This window comes from Onychostoma macrolepis, chromosome 16 (genome assembly GCF_012432095.1).
Source record: "Onychostoma macrolepis isolate SWU-2019 chromosome 16, ASM1243209v1, whole genome shotgun sequence".
Taxonomy (NCBI): Eukaryota; Metazoa; Chordata; class Actinopteri; order Cypriniformes; family Cyprinidae; genus Onychostoma; species Onychostoma macrolepis.
Window position 1 is genome coordinate 1,783,520 of NC_081170.1, and position 16,487 is coordinate 1,800,006.

At 34.7% G+C, this 16,487-nt stretch overlaps 1 protein-coding gene across 3 annotated transcripts in view; it reads left to right on the forward strand.

Annotated features, from left to right (window-relative positions):
• Positions 1-16,487, forward strand: part of cdk14 (cyclin dependent kinase 14) — a 226,228-nt gene that overhangs the window by 94,000 nt on the left and 115,741 nt on the right. For all 3 annotated transcript variants that reach the window (XM_058747723.1, XM_058747722.1, XM_058747724.1), the window contains 2 exons: positions 9,386-9,506; positions 15,636-15,729. In XM_058747723.1, coding sequence (XP_058603706.1) covers positions 9,386-9,506; positions 15,636-15,729 — 215 coding nt within the window. The remainder of the gene's footprint in view (positions 1-9,385; positions 9,507-15,635; positions 15,730-16,487) is intronic.

Here is a 16,487-nt window from a genome sequence, read left to right on the forward strand (position 1 = left end):
ATAATTATAATAAATAAACTTAAAAAATATATATATATAATTAGAAAAATATAAATAATTAAATGATAAAAATAGAAATAAAATATAGAATATTTTATTATATATATATATATATATATATATATATATATATACACACACACACACACACACAGTATCTCACAAAAGTGAGTACACCTCTCACATTTCAGCAACAATTTTATTAGGGCTGGTCTGAATACCAATTTTTGAGCTTCGGAGGGAGGGGGCTGAACATATTCTTCTCTCTAATAAAGGCAGGAATCTCTGTGTGTCTGTCTGTTTGCATTTTATTATGTCGAGAACCGTTCATCCAATCGACTTCACGCATGGCAGGTGTGTTGCTTTGGACCCAAGGGAGTGTTTTGGTGCAATATGGACACGTGACACGTGACACGTTCAGAATTAATCAACTTTTAATAAACTACAGAACAGCGCGTGCCGGAAGCGGCGTGCCTCACGCAGGCAGGGCTTAAATGCTCTGAGAACGGACACTGCACTATTGATACAAAACACACAGGTCTGTTAAGAGCAATACAAATACAAAACAAATCACTCCCAAATCAGAAATTAGCAGCACAGTAATTACTGACACCGTAAAGGGTAGGCTATTTAAATAAAAGAAGAACGAAAAATAAATGAACGAAGTTCAATGAACTGTAATAAAAAAAGAACATGGTAGCATGCTTTCAATAACGGCAACACGCATTTTAATTAATGAACAGTTTAAATAAAATTACATTTTTATGACTGCCATATTCGCAAGTATTTTCCAAGCAAATTAAGTGCACGTTTTTATCATGTGTAAAATTACTGATTAACATGGCGGATAAAAGCAACTTGTTTTTTTTACACCAACAATATACTATAGGCGTACTACTTACAGAATTCAGGGGATTTTTTAAACTTGATGCACTGTTGTGGCAGGCCAGTTTCAAATCACATATTTGGTACACTGCCTTTGTGCAATTTAAAGTGCTCCCACACAGCTGAGGTCTTCGGCATTTTTGCCTTCTCTTCCAGATGAACTGAATCATGACATTCACGACGTTCACTCACGGGCGATTCATATCCAAGCGCGAATGAGAACTGTCAAAAGAATGAGAATCTCAAAATTGAAAATCGAATGCCAACCCAGCGAACGAATAATCGAATATTCTGGTCCAGCCCTACATTTTTGTATACCTTCTCAATGGACAATACTACACAAGTGAAGCTTGGATATATTTTAGAGTAGTCAATGTGCAGCTTGTATAGAGGTAAAAATGTACTGTCCTCTAAAAATAACTCAACGTATAGCCATTATTGTCCAAATAACTGGCAACAAAAGTGAGTACACCCTAAGTGAACATGTCAAAACTGTGTCCAAAGTGTCAGTATTTTGTAGGGGCACCATTGTTATCTACCACCGCCTTGATACTCCTGGGCTTGGAGTTCACCAGAGCTGTGCAGGTTGTTGCTGGGATCCTCGTCCACTCCTCTATAATGATATCACGGAGCTGTTGGATGTTAGACACATGGTGAATGCCCCACATGTGCTCCATAGGGTTCAGGTCTGGAGACGTACTTGGCCACTCCTTCACCTTCAGCTTCATCAGCAAGGCAGTTGTCCTCTTGGCGGTGTGTTTGGGGTCATTATTATGTTGGAAAACTGCCGTTCGGCCCAGTTTCTGAAGGGAGGGCATCATGCTCTGCTTCCGAATGTCACAGTACATGTTGGACTCCATGTTTCCCTCAATGAACCTCAGCTCCGCAGTACCAGCAGCACTCATGCAGCACCAGACCATGAAGCTACCACCACCATGCTTGACTGTAGGCAAGACACAATGTTCTTGGTACTCCTCACCAGGGCATCACCACACATGCTGGACACCATCTGAGCCAAACAAGTTTACCTTAGACTTTTCAGTTTCAGGGTGTTACTGATCTTCTTATAGCCTCGGTCATCTTTGTGGAGAGCAACAATTCTGATTCTCAAATCCTCAGAGAGTTCTTTGCCATGAGGTGCATGTTGAACATCCAGTGGTCAGTATGAGAGAATTGTACTCAAAGCACCAAATTTTAACTGCTCTAATACAAGATACACAAATTTGTATAGTCCTGTCAAGCAGACAAAAACATGAACATGATGAATAGGACATGTGGCTTTGCACAGTTAAACGACGTATAGCTGTTATCACTTAGGGTGTACTCACTTTTGTTGCCAGCTTTTTTGACAATAATGGCTGTATGTTGAGTTATTTTCAGAGGACAGTAAATCTTTACTGCTATACAAGCTGCACATTGACTGCTCTAAAATATATACAAGTTTCATTTCTATAGAATTGTTCCTTGAGAAGATATACTAAAATGATTGCCGAAATGTGAGGGGTGTACTCACTTTTGTGAGATACTGTATATATATTCTCAAATGCAATATGCTTAAGTTTATTTTTATTAATTAATTTAAAGAAATTTACATTCAATTTACAATTAATAAAAAATGTGTATATGTGTGTATATTATTTAGTATTAATTTATTAAATATTTTTAAATACAAGTTTAAAGTTTATTGCAAGAAAAATCAGTAGTTTTACATTATTACTAGTTACCATTATTATAGTTTTTATTTATTTATTTTAACTTTTATATTACCTTCAGTAGTTTTGTATCATTCCTTTATTCACAGTGCATCATGGGATGAGCTGCTCATTCACTTAATTTAAGGATGTGTTTTAGTATATGTTTTTGTCTAATTTTCACATTTTGGCTTCAAGTCAGATGTTGGAGCTTATGAATGTTTTTGCAGTAATAATGGAGAAAACGACCAGAAAAAAAACTTCAGTAAATAAAGCTTATTGGGCTTTTCAGTAGGAAATAAAAGCTCTGAGAGAAACGGATGAGGAAGAATCAGAGAGAGACGTGATGAGAGGCGGTCAGGAGGTGAAGAGCAATCACAACAAAGACAAACGTCAACCAGCAAAGAAAACAGAGAAAATGAGCGAGACAGACAGACAGATTGACCAACAGATTGCTTCTCACATACCTGCTGCGACGCTGATTCTTCCACTCAATTAGAGCCACATCGATTCCAGTCTCCTGACACACACACACACACAGACACACACACACACACACACACACACACACACACACACACACACACACACACACACACATACACACACACACACACACACACACACACCAACCACTGTCAGGTCGGTGTATTTTGGGTGTCTCTGTGGTCTCTAACAGCTGCTGAAGGGCCGTTTTGGCTCGGCGGGCTGCAGCATATGGTGTCTTTCTCTGGCCAGGCCCCACGGCTCTCAGTGGCTCTCAGCGGGGTCATTAAGAGCCAGTCTGTCAGCGGCGGCTCCTCCTGCCCTCCTCAAGTGTGCAGCAGCACGAATGCAGCGCTCTTCATCTGAGGGAAACACAACACTCGCTCGTTCTGGATGTAAACAAACTGTACACACAGAAACTCAGTTTGTCCAGCAGAAGTGTGTGACGTCACGTAAAACAGCTTCTGTTTCAGTGAATAATACGTTATAGATAATATTCTGAAATAGATTTGTAGTAATTATGCTTCAGCCACTACAGTATGTTCAGATTCTAATTTTTAAATGAAGTAGAGATCTTTAATAAACACCCAGATCTGCTGGAGAGGATCAGATCTTCAGAACAGGAGCAGCATGAGATCTTGAGCCTGGTACTATAGAAAAAAAAAAACTATATATATATATATATATATATATATATATATATATATATATATTTATATATATACAATCATGGCCAAAAATATCAGCACCCTTGGTAAATATGATCAAAGAAGGCTGTGAAAATTAATCTGCATTGTTAATCCTTTTGATCTTTTATTTTAAAAATTCACAAAAATCTAACCTTTCATTGGATAACAAGAATTTAAAATGGGGGGAAATCTCATTATGAAATAAATGTTTTTCTCAAACACACGTTGGACACAATTATTGGCACCCCTAGAAATTCTAATTATGAGTAAAATATCTCTGAAGTATATTCCCATTTATATTCACAATTCTGAGCACTCCAGAGTGATTATGAACATGAGATTATCCAGCCATGGATTCCTGTTTCACAGAAATATAAATAGGAGGGAAAACAAAGCCTGAATTCCCTTAATCATCCATCACAACGAGAAAAACCAAAGAATATATTTCTGATGTGCAGCAAAAGATAATTGAGCTTCACAAATTAGTGAAGTGGCTTTAAGAAAAGAGCTAAAGCAGTGAAAATTCCCATTTTCATCATCAGGGCAATAATTAAGAATTTCCAATCAACATAAAATGTTAGGAAACTGCCTGGAAGAGGACGTGTGTCTATATCGTCCTGATGCACGGTGAGGAGGAGAGTTTGAGCGGCTAAAGACTCTCTGAGGACCACAGCTGGAGAATTGCAGAAAATAGTTCAGTCTCGGGGTCAGAAAACCTTAAAAAAATGGTCAAACAGCAGCTACATCAGCACGTGTTGTTCGGGAGGGTTTCAAGAACAATTCTCCTCGCTCATCCAAAAACAAACTCCAGCATATTCAGTTATCAGACACGACTGGAACTTCAAATGGGACTGACTTCTATGGTCAGATGAAACTAAAACATGAGCTTTTTAGCAGCAAACACTCAAGATGGGTTTGGTGAACACAGGGATTAAAAGTACCCCATGTGTACAATGAAATATACTGCTGTATTTTTGATGTTGTGGGCCTATATTTCTGCTGGAGGTCCTGGACATCTTGTTTAGACGCATGGCATCATGGAGTCTATCAAATACCAACAGATAAAAAAATCAATAAGTGACTGACTCTGTTAGAAATCTTATAATGGGCCATGTTTGGATCTTCCAACCGTACAATAATCCAAACACAAACCTCAAAAACAACACAAAAATGGGTCACTGAGCACAAAACCAAGCTTCTGCTGGCCATTCCAGTCCTCTGACCTGAACCCTGTAGAACATGAGTGACCTGAAGAGAAGAAGCTGTGAATCTAAAGGGTCTGGAGTGATTCTGGATGAAGGAATGGTCTCTGATCTCTTGTCAGGTGTCTCTAACCTCGTCAGGCATTACAGGAGAACATTTAGAGCTGTTAAACTGGCAAATGGAGGTTTCAAAAAGTATTGAATAAAAGGGTGCCGTTAATTGTGGCCAATGTGTATTAGAGAAAAACATTTATTTCATAATGATATTTCCCCCCATTTAAAATTCTTATTATCTTATGAAAGGTTAGATTTTTGTGAATTTTTTAAATAAAAGATCAAAAGGATTAACAATGCAGATTAATTTTCACAGCCTTCTTTGATCATATTTACCAAGGGTGCCAATATTTTTGGCCATGACTGTATATATTACAGTGGCGTTTTAGTGCCACATTAAAAATAAAATAAAAATCTAAATTACAAGAAGTAAATATTGTGAAATTAAAGGTGAAATATTTTGAGAATAAAGTCGAAATTATGAGAATAAAATCAAAATATTTCGATAATAAAGTATATTCAAAATTGGATGTATCAAAATATTTATGTATCAAAAAAGCTTTATTTTTAAGGATGAATTGATTATGTTGAGTTGAAGGCGTATCGTGGCATTAGGAGAATTATCATCACATTACATGCAGTTTATTTTCTGTGTGGATTAAACAGTATTGTGTGGTGAAGGGTCAGATATATGTTGTGTTTACACTAAAACACAAACAATCACATCTGCGGGTTACTTTGATGAAGCAGGTATTGACGTGAATCCGTTCTGACGGCTCATTAACATCTTGATAAGGGACTTAATCAGTTCTGCATATGAAAAGGCGGCTCTAATAGGCGGCGTCTGGATTCATCACACCCAACATAAATTACCTGCCAAACAGTCTGTAATTGAAGCCCAAAAATGTGTGAAAATGAGCCGCTCTGTAATGAAAATCCTCCCGATCGCTGCAGACGCTGGAGATATTCAATATGACATTTTTCATATGTTGATCATAGTCTGCACTGATGGATGAGCAGATGAGACGGGCGTTTAATCAAACGCTGTGACCCGGTTTAGTGTGTGCTGTGTGATTGTTATTAAATCCCTGTTTGATAGTTATGTTTGCACAGATTTAATACAGATGCTGTTTCAAACATGCTGTCTAGGCTGCTAACTTTCAAGGCAGCATCTAAACTAAAATAGAAGCTTATTTGTGTATAACCTAGAACAGATCAGACTCCTCAAGTGTGTGATTTTGAGTGCCCTACATAGGCAGCATCTCCGTGTTCTACGTCACATCAAGCACACAGAGAATCACAGTTGGTTCCATCAATCAATGCTGAGGTTTGCATGTTAAGCTAATCATTTTCAAATACAAACTACAAATATGAATGTTCATTTGATATTATTATATTTTATATGTTAAATTATCAGGATAGATGTGTATTTTTATACTGTATTTCTACTACATTATATTTGTATATTTTCCTATATGTTAAACTATTATAATAGTTGATTTGATATTATGAAATTTTTATATATGTGTATTTTAATATACCATATAGCTGTATATGCAACTGCATGATATATTAACATACATATAAAATGTAATATATATGAAAGTTGAATTTGTATTTTTTCCTCGACTATCTGTATGTTAATAATTTAACATACATACTGTATAAATATAAAATATCATGATAGTTGTTTTATTATATTAATTTCTGTATGTTTTTCTATATGGTAAAGTGTCTGGATAGTTGTATTTTTTTTTTTAAATAAAACACTGTATATTAACATAAAATATACAACTGTCATGATATTTTAACATATAGAAAAATATACAAGCAATAATATCATGAAAGTATACAACTATCATTATACACATATTCAAATATAATATTTTACATGTATAAAACATATACAAATAATATAATAAATATACAACAATTATGATATTTTAAAATGTTTTAAAAATTACAAATATATGATAAAAGATATGATATTTTAATTTGTATATTTTATGATACTATTTTTGTATATAAGTTAGATTATCATGATAGTTGTATATTTGTATATGTACAGTATGTAAATATATCATGTATTTGGTTTTTTTATGATATTTGCATTTTTTCTGTTAAAATTATATTTTTGTTTTAATTTACAGTGTTCATGGAAAATATACAACTGTGATGTTTTAACATACAAATATGCAGATATGTATATTTTTATATCTATAAGTATCGTGATAGTTGTATATTTTTCATGGAACACTATCATGAACCACACGTTGTAATCACCGCAGAAGCATATATATTAATTTCATTAAATCACAGACAATCGCATTAAGCCATATTGCAGTATTGATTTTATTTGGATATAATTCTATTGTCATTTCTCTGCTCGTCTCCTCGGCTCGGTCTGTCATGTGACTGTGGGGCAGTGAGTGATGTATAATTCACTCAGCTTGACCTCTGACCCCCTCTGGAGACCCGCGGAGATCCGGAGCGCTTTGAAGCGGCGCAGGCCTTCGTTACGAGCCGTTAATGTCAGCCGACCGCTGCGTTACCATGACGACCGGCCCGGGACAAGGACAGGACATCCTCCTCCTCGATTGCCTTCATCATCGGTGACCTCTCTGACCCCTCGCCGCCCAGTTTCCTGTTCCTCTGGAGTTCAGAGTGATGATGATTAGAGGCTCTGTCACGCGTGAACCGCCCCGCGCCGGGAAAATGATAGCCTCTCTTTGTTTAGCTCAGGATTATTGACTGCAAATTACACCAGAGTGAAGCTGCGCCGCTATTCCTGTCCCGTCAGAGCGCTTTAAACAACCCAACGCAGGAAGTCAAGCCTGTTTAAGTCAAAGGGGTTAATTAAACGCCTCGGCACCTGGAGGACGCTGCGTTTCATCACGAGTCTCCTCTAAGAGCTGAGATCAACATTTACTGTTAGGCCACATGGGTTCTTGCTTTCCCTGGGAATCGAACCCTTGACCTCACTGTTGCTCGTGTCAGAATTTGAATCAGTTAACCTTACTTACAAAATAGTAAATGTCCACCGACAGAAAGCTGTTCCAGGGTTAAACTGGGATTTTAGAGGTGGCAAAAACATTAGAGATTCCCTGATCTAGACAAATATCCACAAATGTCATGATAGTTCTATATTTTTTATGATATTATATATAAATATACAACTATCATGACATTTTAACATATATAAATATATACAAATATAACATCATTATATTTGTTTAGATAAATATACATAATATTTGTATATTTGTATGTTAAAGCATCATAGTTGTATATTTTTCATAAGCACTGTAAATTAACACAAAAATATAATTTTAACATGGAAAAATATACATATATCAAAAATAAACAACTACATGATATATTAACAAACTGTACATATAAAAATATACAAAAATGATATCATGCACATGTTAAAATATCACGATAGTTGTTTTTATGATATATTTGTATATATTAAAATATTGTAATAGTTGCATATTTTCCATATATTTTAACATCTATACAGATATACAAATATAATATCGTAACATATATAATAATTACAAATATAATTTTAATTTATTTAGTCATATAATGTAACGATAGTTGTATTTTTCCTGATATTTATGTATTTTGTCAAAATATCATGATAATATATACATTTTCATGTTAATAATATTTTTCTGTATTTTGATATTTATATGTACATTAATATGTCATCATGATAGTTGTATATTTTATGATATTATATTTGCAAATATTTGTGTATGTTCAAATATCATGATAGTTATATTTTAAGATTTTATTTTATTTTATTTTTTTAAGAAGTCTCCTCATCAAGGCTGCATTTATTTGATCAAAATACAGAATAAACTAATATTGTGAAATATTTTATATTGAAAATGTTTTCTATTTTAACATACTTTATATATATGCATATATAAATACATAATTTATTTCTGTGATGCAAAGCTGAATTTTTTCTTTCTTTTTTTTTTTAAAGATGCATAGATAAATAATGGCATGATGCTTAATGTCATGAGCCGTCTGGCACCCTGACATTTATTATATAGGTATCTGGAGCATAGAAAACAATTAAAATCAGTTGTAGTGGTAGTTGTATTTTATTAGCTGCTATGAGTGAGTACATTCACTAAATAGAGAAAAAACATGGACTGGATCAAGCAAAACTGGCCTGTACATGGACCGATGGGATTGACAGACAATCATTTTCTGTTCTTTTTGAACTGAAGGCTCAATTTAACCCATGACTGTCACTGTGATATTACATTAATGCATTTGTCAGATGCTTTAATTCAAAGTGATAAGTTTTTAAACTCTTTCCCCCATCTGATGATGATTGTGTGTGTGTTTTGTGCAGGTCTGGCCCGTGCGAAGTCGGTCCCCAGCCATACGTACTCTAATGAGGTGGTGACGCTCTGGTATCGTCCTCCAGACGTGCTGCTGGGATCCACAGACTACTCCACCTGTCTGGACATGTGGTGAGTCTCCAACACGTCTGCATCCATCACACTCAAAACCACATCCTCTGCTCCCATACTGCAACTACTGCGTAGTGCACTTAAACGATCGCACCCATGCAACTCACCAATGACCTGCAAAAAGCAGTTTTTCTTGTTTTGCAGTTAAAATAAAAAAAATCTAAATATCCTGCAAATAAAATGATTGTTTTCAGAGAAATAGAGAAAAATTTAGTGAGGTTCATGCACTATGCATAGTCATTTTTACAGTTTTTTTTACAGTCATTTTTACAGTTTTTTTCAACTGCTTACACACAAAATCTTTACTTGTCACACAGTTTCTGAAAGCTGTCACTCAAACAGCAGAAGCACACACCAAATCTGCAAAACCAGACACTAATTCTCAGCCTTTAACTCAAAATTCAATTTCAATTTTCCAAACACAACACACACTTCTCTATGTAGCAAACACAAATCTAACAGGAATTAATATTATGGCAAAAGTGTTTGCTTTTGAGATGTGTTTGTGATATTTTGAATGCAGTGCTTCATTTTGCAAGAGATGCGAGGCATTTTGCATTTTGTGTGTGCAGTTCTTGGATTTGTGTGTAAAGTTTTGAAAAAAAGAGGCAAAGTTTTGAAAATTTGTGAAAGCAGCTGAAAAAAACTGTAAATTTATTAAAACAAACCCTCAGAGACAAAATGACACAAGATTGTATTCAAAGAAATCCGAGACAATGTAATGCTGTTCATGCACTATGACAGCAAGATGAGAAATACATATTTTCATATTTTATTTTTAAACATCCTTGAAAAAAAAAAAAAAAACAGGAAAAATGTCACAAGGTTATTTTCAGAGATATTAAATATATATATATATAAATAGATAAACTTTATCACAAATTTTAAAGTTTATTTTTCTACCATCACTGGCAATTATTCTTTTTAAAAGAATAATAGAATAAAAGTCAGGGTCATTTCACATTAGGGGCTCTTTTTGTTGAGCGGGATCTTTTTCTGATATTTTTCATCACAGAAGCTCTTTCTTCTTCTTTAGTCTGTTTAGCTGCAGTTTTTCTATCATGAGCATCTCTCTCATTCTCTCTGTGTGTGAATCGATGCTGAGCGCAGCGGAGCGTTGCAGTGTTTTCCTCTCTTGAGTGGCAGTTTCACAGATGCTGCACAAATCAACAGTCATTAGAATCGCAGCCAGACACTCGTGTGTGTGTGTGTGTGTGTGTGTGTGTGTGTCGGTCCAGAAGACCTTCACACTCATGCTCTCGTGTCTCAGGGAGCGGATGAGCAGAATGCCACTCAAATGTCACAAAAATGTCACGTAATCTCAGTTTGGACACGTCAAATTGAAAGTGAAACCGATATCCGCTTGGTTATTGAGTTTAAATTATATTCTGAAAAATAAATTATATTTTTCAGGGGGGGAAAAACACTGGATAAGGGTGAAATTATGTGGATTTGCAATTTCAGAGTGTGATAATGTTAGAGTAATGTAATGAAACTTAAAATGGTTATGCTCATGGATAAAATCTCGGTCATATGTCAACATTTGCATAAGGAACTAAAATCATAAATCATATTCAAATAGGGTGAGAATCATGCAAATGTAATATAAAGTACATTTTTGACTAATAGATATGTCCATAATTCCCCAGTTAATCAGTACTAGGCATACATTTTTGTATGTTTTCTGAAATGTTAGGTTTAAATATGCAAAAGAGGCATTATCTAATTAAACATGCGCCAATTTGCATACATTTCCAGAACATAAATCTGAACACTGAATAAAGCCGGGCTCAAAATGGTTTGATTTTGTTAGTTAAAGGTTCTCCCAGATGAGATTTTGGATTTCTGGTTTTCCATAAATACAATGTTTTTAGGAATAAAATGTTGTATAAAATCAGACGAATGATATATGAGCAAACCCTGCAGTGAAAACATTCAGATTGTAAAGTTTAAAAAAAACAAACAAAAAAAAAACTGCCTTTAAAGATATTGTTACACTTTATTTTAAGGTGTCCTTGTTACAGTGTAATTATACGTTTAACTACTAAGTAATGTTAATTAACTACATGCACTTACTTTTACTGTTTGTCTTAGGATGTAATTATGCATAGTTAATTGTTATTATAATAGTTAGTACTTGTAACAAGTGTAACAAGGACACCTTAAAATAAAGTGTTACCAAGATATGTATTGTATATATTGTTGTAATCTACAGACGCAAACAGATAAAGTGTCAAAAAACATGTATTTTGCATGCATTCTGAATGAAGACATGTTACGGCAGCAAAATAGCACAATGTTTTTGTCTGTAACGTCGTGCTGTAAATAAAGATCTGGAGTGAGTGGGTCTGAGGGAGGAGCTGAGGGGTGCAGCTGCAGCACCGCAGGCCATCACAGAGAGCGAGGGACGCAGGAGCAGGTGGTCCGATCCCGGCTGCAGCTGGACACGCGTGTGTACCGCAGTAATGCAGTGACGAGTCAGTCAGGATGAGGATTAGCACACGCTCGTCTCTCGGCCGACTGTAAGCTGACATCTTATCAGCCGCCTGCCAGTCAGATCCAGACGCACATTCACATCACATCCACATTTGAAATGCTCTGTTATGGAGACGGATGGACTGGTGCTGGAAGGCTGGTTGTGTTTGTGAAGCTCTTGCTCGTTTGCTGTCAGAAGGACAGCCGTGTGCACTGGACTAGAAAGTGTCAGGAAACACACCAGCATTACATTATATCTACCAGAGTAAAAAATAAAATAAATGTTAAATGAAATAAAATAAAGCATAAAATGTACTGTATATATTTTAAATTTTTCAATGCAACATTTTTCAATACTCGATGTACTAAAGTAACTCTCAAACAAAAACTGAAATAAAGATGCATAAAAATTCTATACACTATGTAATAAACAAAAACTACTGAAAATGACAAAAGCACTCAACAAAATAGCTAAAACTTACTGTAGACTTAATATAAAAATAATGTATTATTCAGAATATTAATACGAATTTTAATAGACTGATACAAATGACAGTGATATCTACACGTTCACACATGTGTATATGTTATTTGAAGCTAAGAGTATTATTTTATTTTACATCAGTAATAGAATAAAATAAATCAGAATAAATATAATCAATAATTTTCCCATTATACAATTTTTGTCTCTCAGTGAGCAGGATGACTGATGGCTGATATAATGCTACTTTATCATATGATACTTCATAATTTAATGATATACTGTAGTAGTGTGAGATGCACACTAAGTTTGCCTCTTTATTTTATTTTACTCAAAATTCAATCAAATTTTTTAAAACAATCTCTCTGAAAATCAGACTTCTGAGTAGAAACAATGCTGATTATAACACAGCCCTGCTAATATAAGCTAATTTGACGATGCTTTAAATATGTCAATAATAATTTTCTATCACAGTGTTTTCACAAAACAAGAACAAAGATTTTTCAAATTATATATGCATTAAATTTAATGGTTGTGAAATATTAGTTGCAGTCAAATGTCGAATGTTTTGGTTTAATGACAAAAAGTAGTATTCAAAATACATCGTTTAACTTACAGTCTACATAGGAGTGGAAAAATATGTTCAAATAATCAATTTAATGTCAAAGAATTTAGTACAAGTATATAAATACGCTTTTTTTCTACAAAATCTGTGTTTTTCTGTGGCTGTTTGGATGCAATAATAGCTGAAAACATGTTCACATTTTCCCCTGTAACTGCTCATAATTCTAACAATGAAATCAGGATTAGAAATAAAACAAAGTCATGCATGTGAAAATAGGCTGAGAATTGATCAAAAGCTGTATGTGGCTCAGATGAAGACAGGAATCATGTGGAGTTCTTCTGCTGATTAATGTTGAATACAAGACCTTTTCACCACACAAATGATTCTCAAAAACAAAAATGAGACTAAATTCATCATATTAAGTGAGAAGGAGTGATGAATCACTGATTTTTCTGGAATCAGCAGATCAAAATTATTTAAGAAATGAGTGTTGGATTTCATTCAGCAGGATGGTGTGAGCACATATTTCTTTCTTTCTCTCTCTCTCCGTGGTGTCTCATCTTCCCCATGTATCTGTCAGTCTCGGTTCATCTCACATGGGTTCAGATCAGGTCATTCATGAAGAACTGATCCACACCATCCTCTAAACCAGACTGATGTTCACAAGGGCACTGCAGGGGATTCAGGAGCTGATGAAAAACTAATAAATACATTTTAAAATGTGAAATTAAAAGAAATAATTAATTGAAAAAATAAAAATATCTGAATAAACCACTTACTAAAATATTTTTGAATATTTGATTAGTTTATCTGCATGTCACCATTAACTGATATCTGAGAACTGTAAACGTGTTGATAAATTAATTAAATATTAATTTATTAATCAAATGCCAGAGCAGTGTTGTTTTAGTATCATTGAGATAATACTATAGTTTGTTTTTTCCCAAATATTTTTATTTTATTTTTTTCCACCCTAATAAATATAGTAGTATTTGGTGAACACTGCAAAAAATGTTTTTCTTGTCTTGTTTCCAGCCAAAATATCAAAAAATTCTTATATCAAGAAGGCTTTTCTAGACAAGTAAAAATTATTGTCTTGTTTTTAGAAAAAGTAAGTCAAAATGAAGAGAGTTTTTGCTTGGAACAAGCAAAAATAATCTTGTTTTCTGTTTGAAATAACATTATTTTTCTCACCACATTGGCAGATTATTTTGCTTGTTCTAAGCAAAAACTCACTTAATTTTGACTTACTTTTTCTAAAAACAAGACAATTTTTACTTGTCTAGAAAATCCTTCTTGATATAAGAATTTTTAGATATTTTGGCTGGAAACAAGACAAAAAATCTAAGTAAGAAAAACATTTTTTGCAGTGAAGCGCCTCGAGTCTTTTGACCAATCAGAGTCGAGATAAGCGCATCGTCATCATTTCTCATTTTTCGCGGTACTAAAACAGCGCTGAGGTAAGTTTACTGTCGACGATGTAACACTTTTAAACTTACTAAACCTTTTGTAAATAATTACTACAGTAACGTCAACATGCCAAATGACGTTTTGTCTGTTATTAAGTCAAGTAAGTTCGTCGTGATACAGTTTTCCTAACGTTATCCCATCGAACTTTTTCCAACTTGTTGGTAAGCTAGTTAGCATATAAGCTAACGACAACATCAGTTCAGAATTAATCCGAATACTTTAGCAGAATTTGATGCTAAATTTGACTGCATCCTTATTTCTGTCTGATTTAAATGGCTATCATTGTCAAGAGTTTACAAATGAAAACGTAATGAAACGAGACCCAATGATTGTGAAGCATTAGCATGATCAGTTTTGTTTGCTAATGAATTCAATTTAAAGTACTGAAGCATTTTTAAGATGTATGTTTTGAATTCGCGAAACAACAATTGGGTGTTTAATACAGGGTTCCTATAAATTAATATATAATTAATTTCCTTTTTTTTACTACCTTGCTTCATTCCAGAATGAATCAGCCTTTTTTTTTTGGGTCGTTTTTTAATGAATTCTCTCTTCAAGTCAGTCCTTTACTGCCATCTACGGGTGGAACTATGTCATTTGCACTGAAATCGTTCTCATTAACATACAGAAATCCCCATCATTAACCTACAGACTGTTTCTCAGTACCTTATATCTTTAATTTGATGAAAAAACCCTTAAAATTATATATTTTTTAGTGCAAATAGGTCATTACATTGCAACATAATTAAGTTGTGGTTTACGTTAGTAATCATATCACCTTTTTCACCTATTGAGAGTTTGCAGGTATATGCAAGTAAATGAAAATTAGAAGTTTAGCCCTGGAAACTAGCTGAAATAAAATAATTATAGTATATTATTTCAAGTTTTAGATTTAGTTATCTGTAATAACCTTGTCTCAAGTAAATATTTGAGCTCAAAGTTTGGGAATCCCTGATATAATCTCATGTTCTTACAGTAACAACAATCAAGCTCATTCCTGCATTTCCAGAAATGTTTGTTTAAAAGCTTTGAAAGAAAGCTTTGCATTAAAAGATTCTGATATTCATGCGCAAATCTGGCATAAATCGCAGTTTGACTTTCTGAAGGTCAGAGTCAGTGGTGTTTGTTTGTGTTTCAGGGGAGTCGGATGCATCTTCGTGGAAATGATCCAGGGAGTGGCGGCGTTCCCGGGCATGAAGGACATTCAGGATCAGCTGGAGAGGATATTTCTGGTAAGTGTCTCCCTTTGTCTCCGCTCGGCTTTCCTCTGCGTTTAATGCCTCGGGTGCTGGATGAAGAGAAATTCTCCATGAATACAAAGATATGGAGTGATAGATGACTGTACACATCTCTGTGAGGTCATGCATATTACATCTCATGAATCCTGTAATCATTTCTCCTGTCATTTCCCATAACGTCCGCTCTGATAATTGAAGCAGAGAGTAATGGATTCATATTCACCCTCCGAGTCAGGTAAATAATTCATACAGACAATTACTGAGATGAATAGAGCGGGCCGGCCCGGGGTTCGTGGGTGAGACAGACGCCCGCGGGCCGTGAGGGTCAGCGGCCAAACGTATTTACAGAGGCAGGGAAAACTGGCTCTATCGATCCATCCACAAGAGAAATTCAGCAGCCCATGTGAGGGAAAAAACAAAGAACATCAGAGTCTCTTTGTTTGACGAAACACTGTGGGTTTACCTGTTTAAGGACTAGTTAACCTTCTGTTGTTTACTTACGCTCATGTCGTTCCAAACCTGTTTGTTGTTAGTTTTTGAATGTAACACAAAAGAGAATGTTTGGGTGGCGCTTTGGTGTCAGTTACATTTTTGAATCTGCTGTAGGTTCCATTTTTTAATTTAAATGTAGCAGTGTAGAATAGAATCTAGTTACATAATGACAAAATGCTGTATTTAAACTCTGTTAATACACATCGTTCATTTAAACATGCGTTTCACAGTTCATGATGAGGACTGTTACACACAAAACA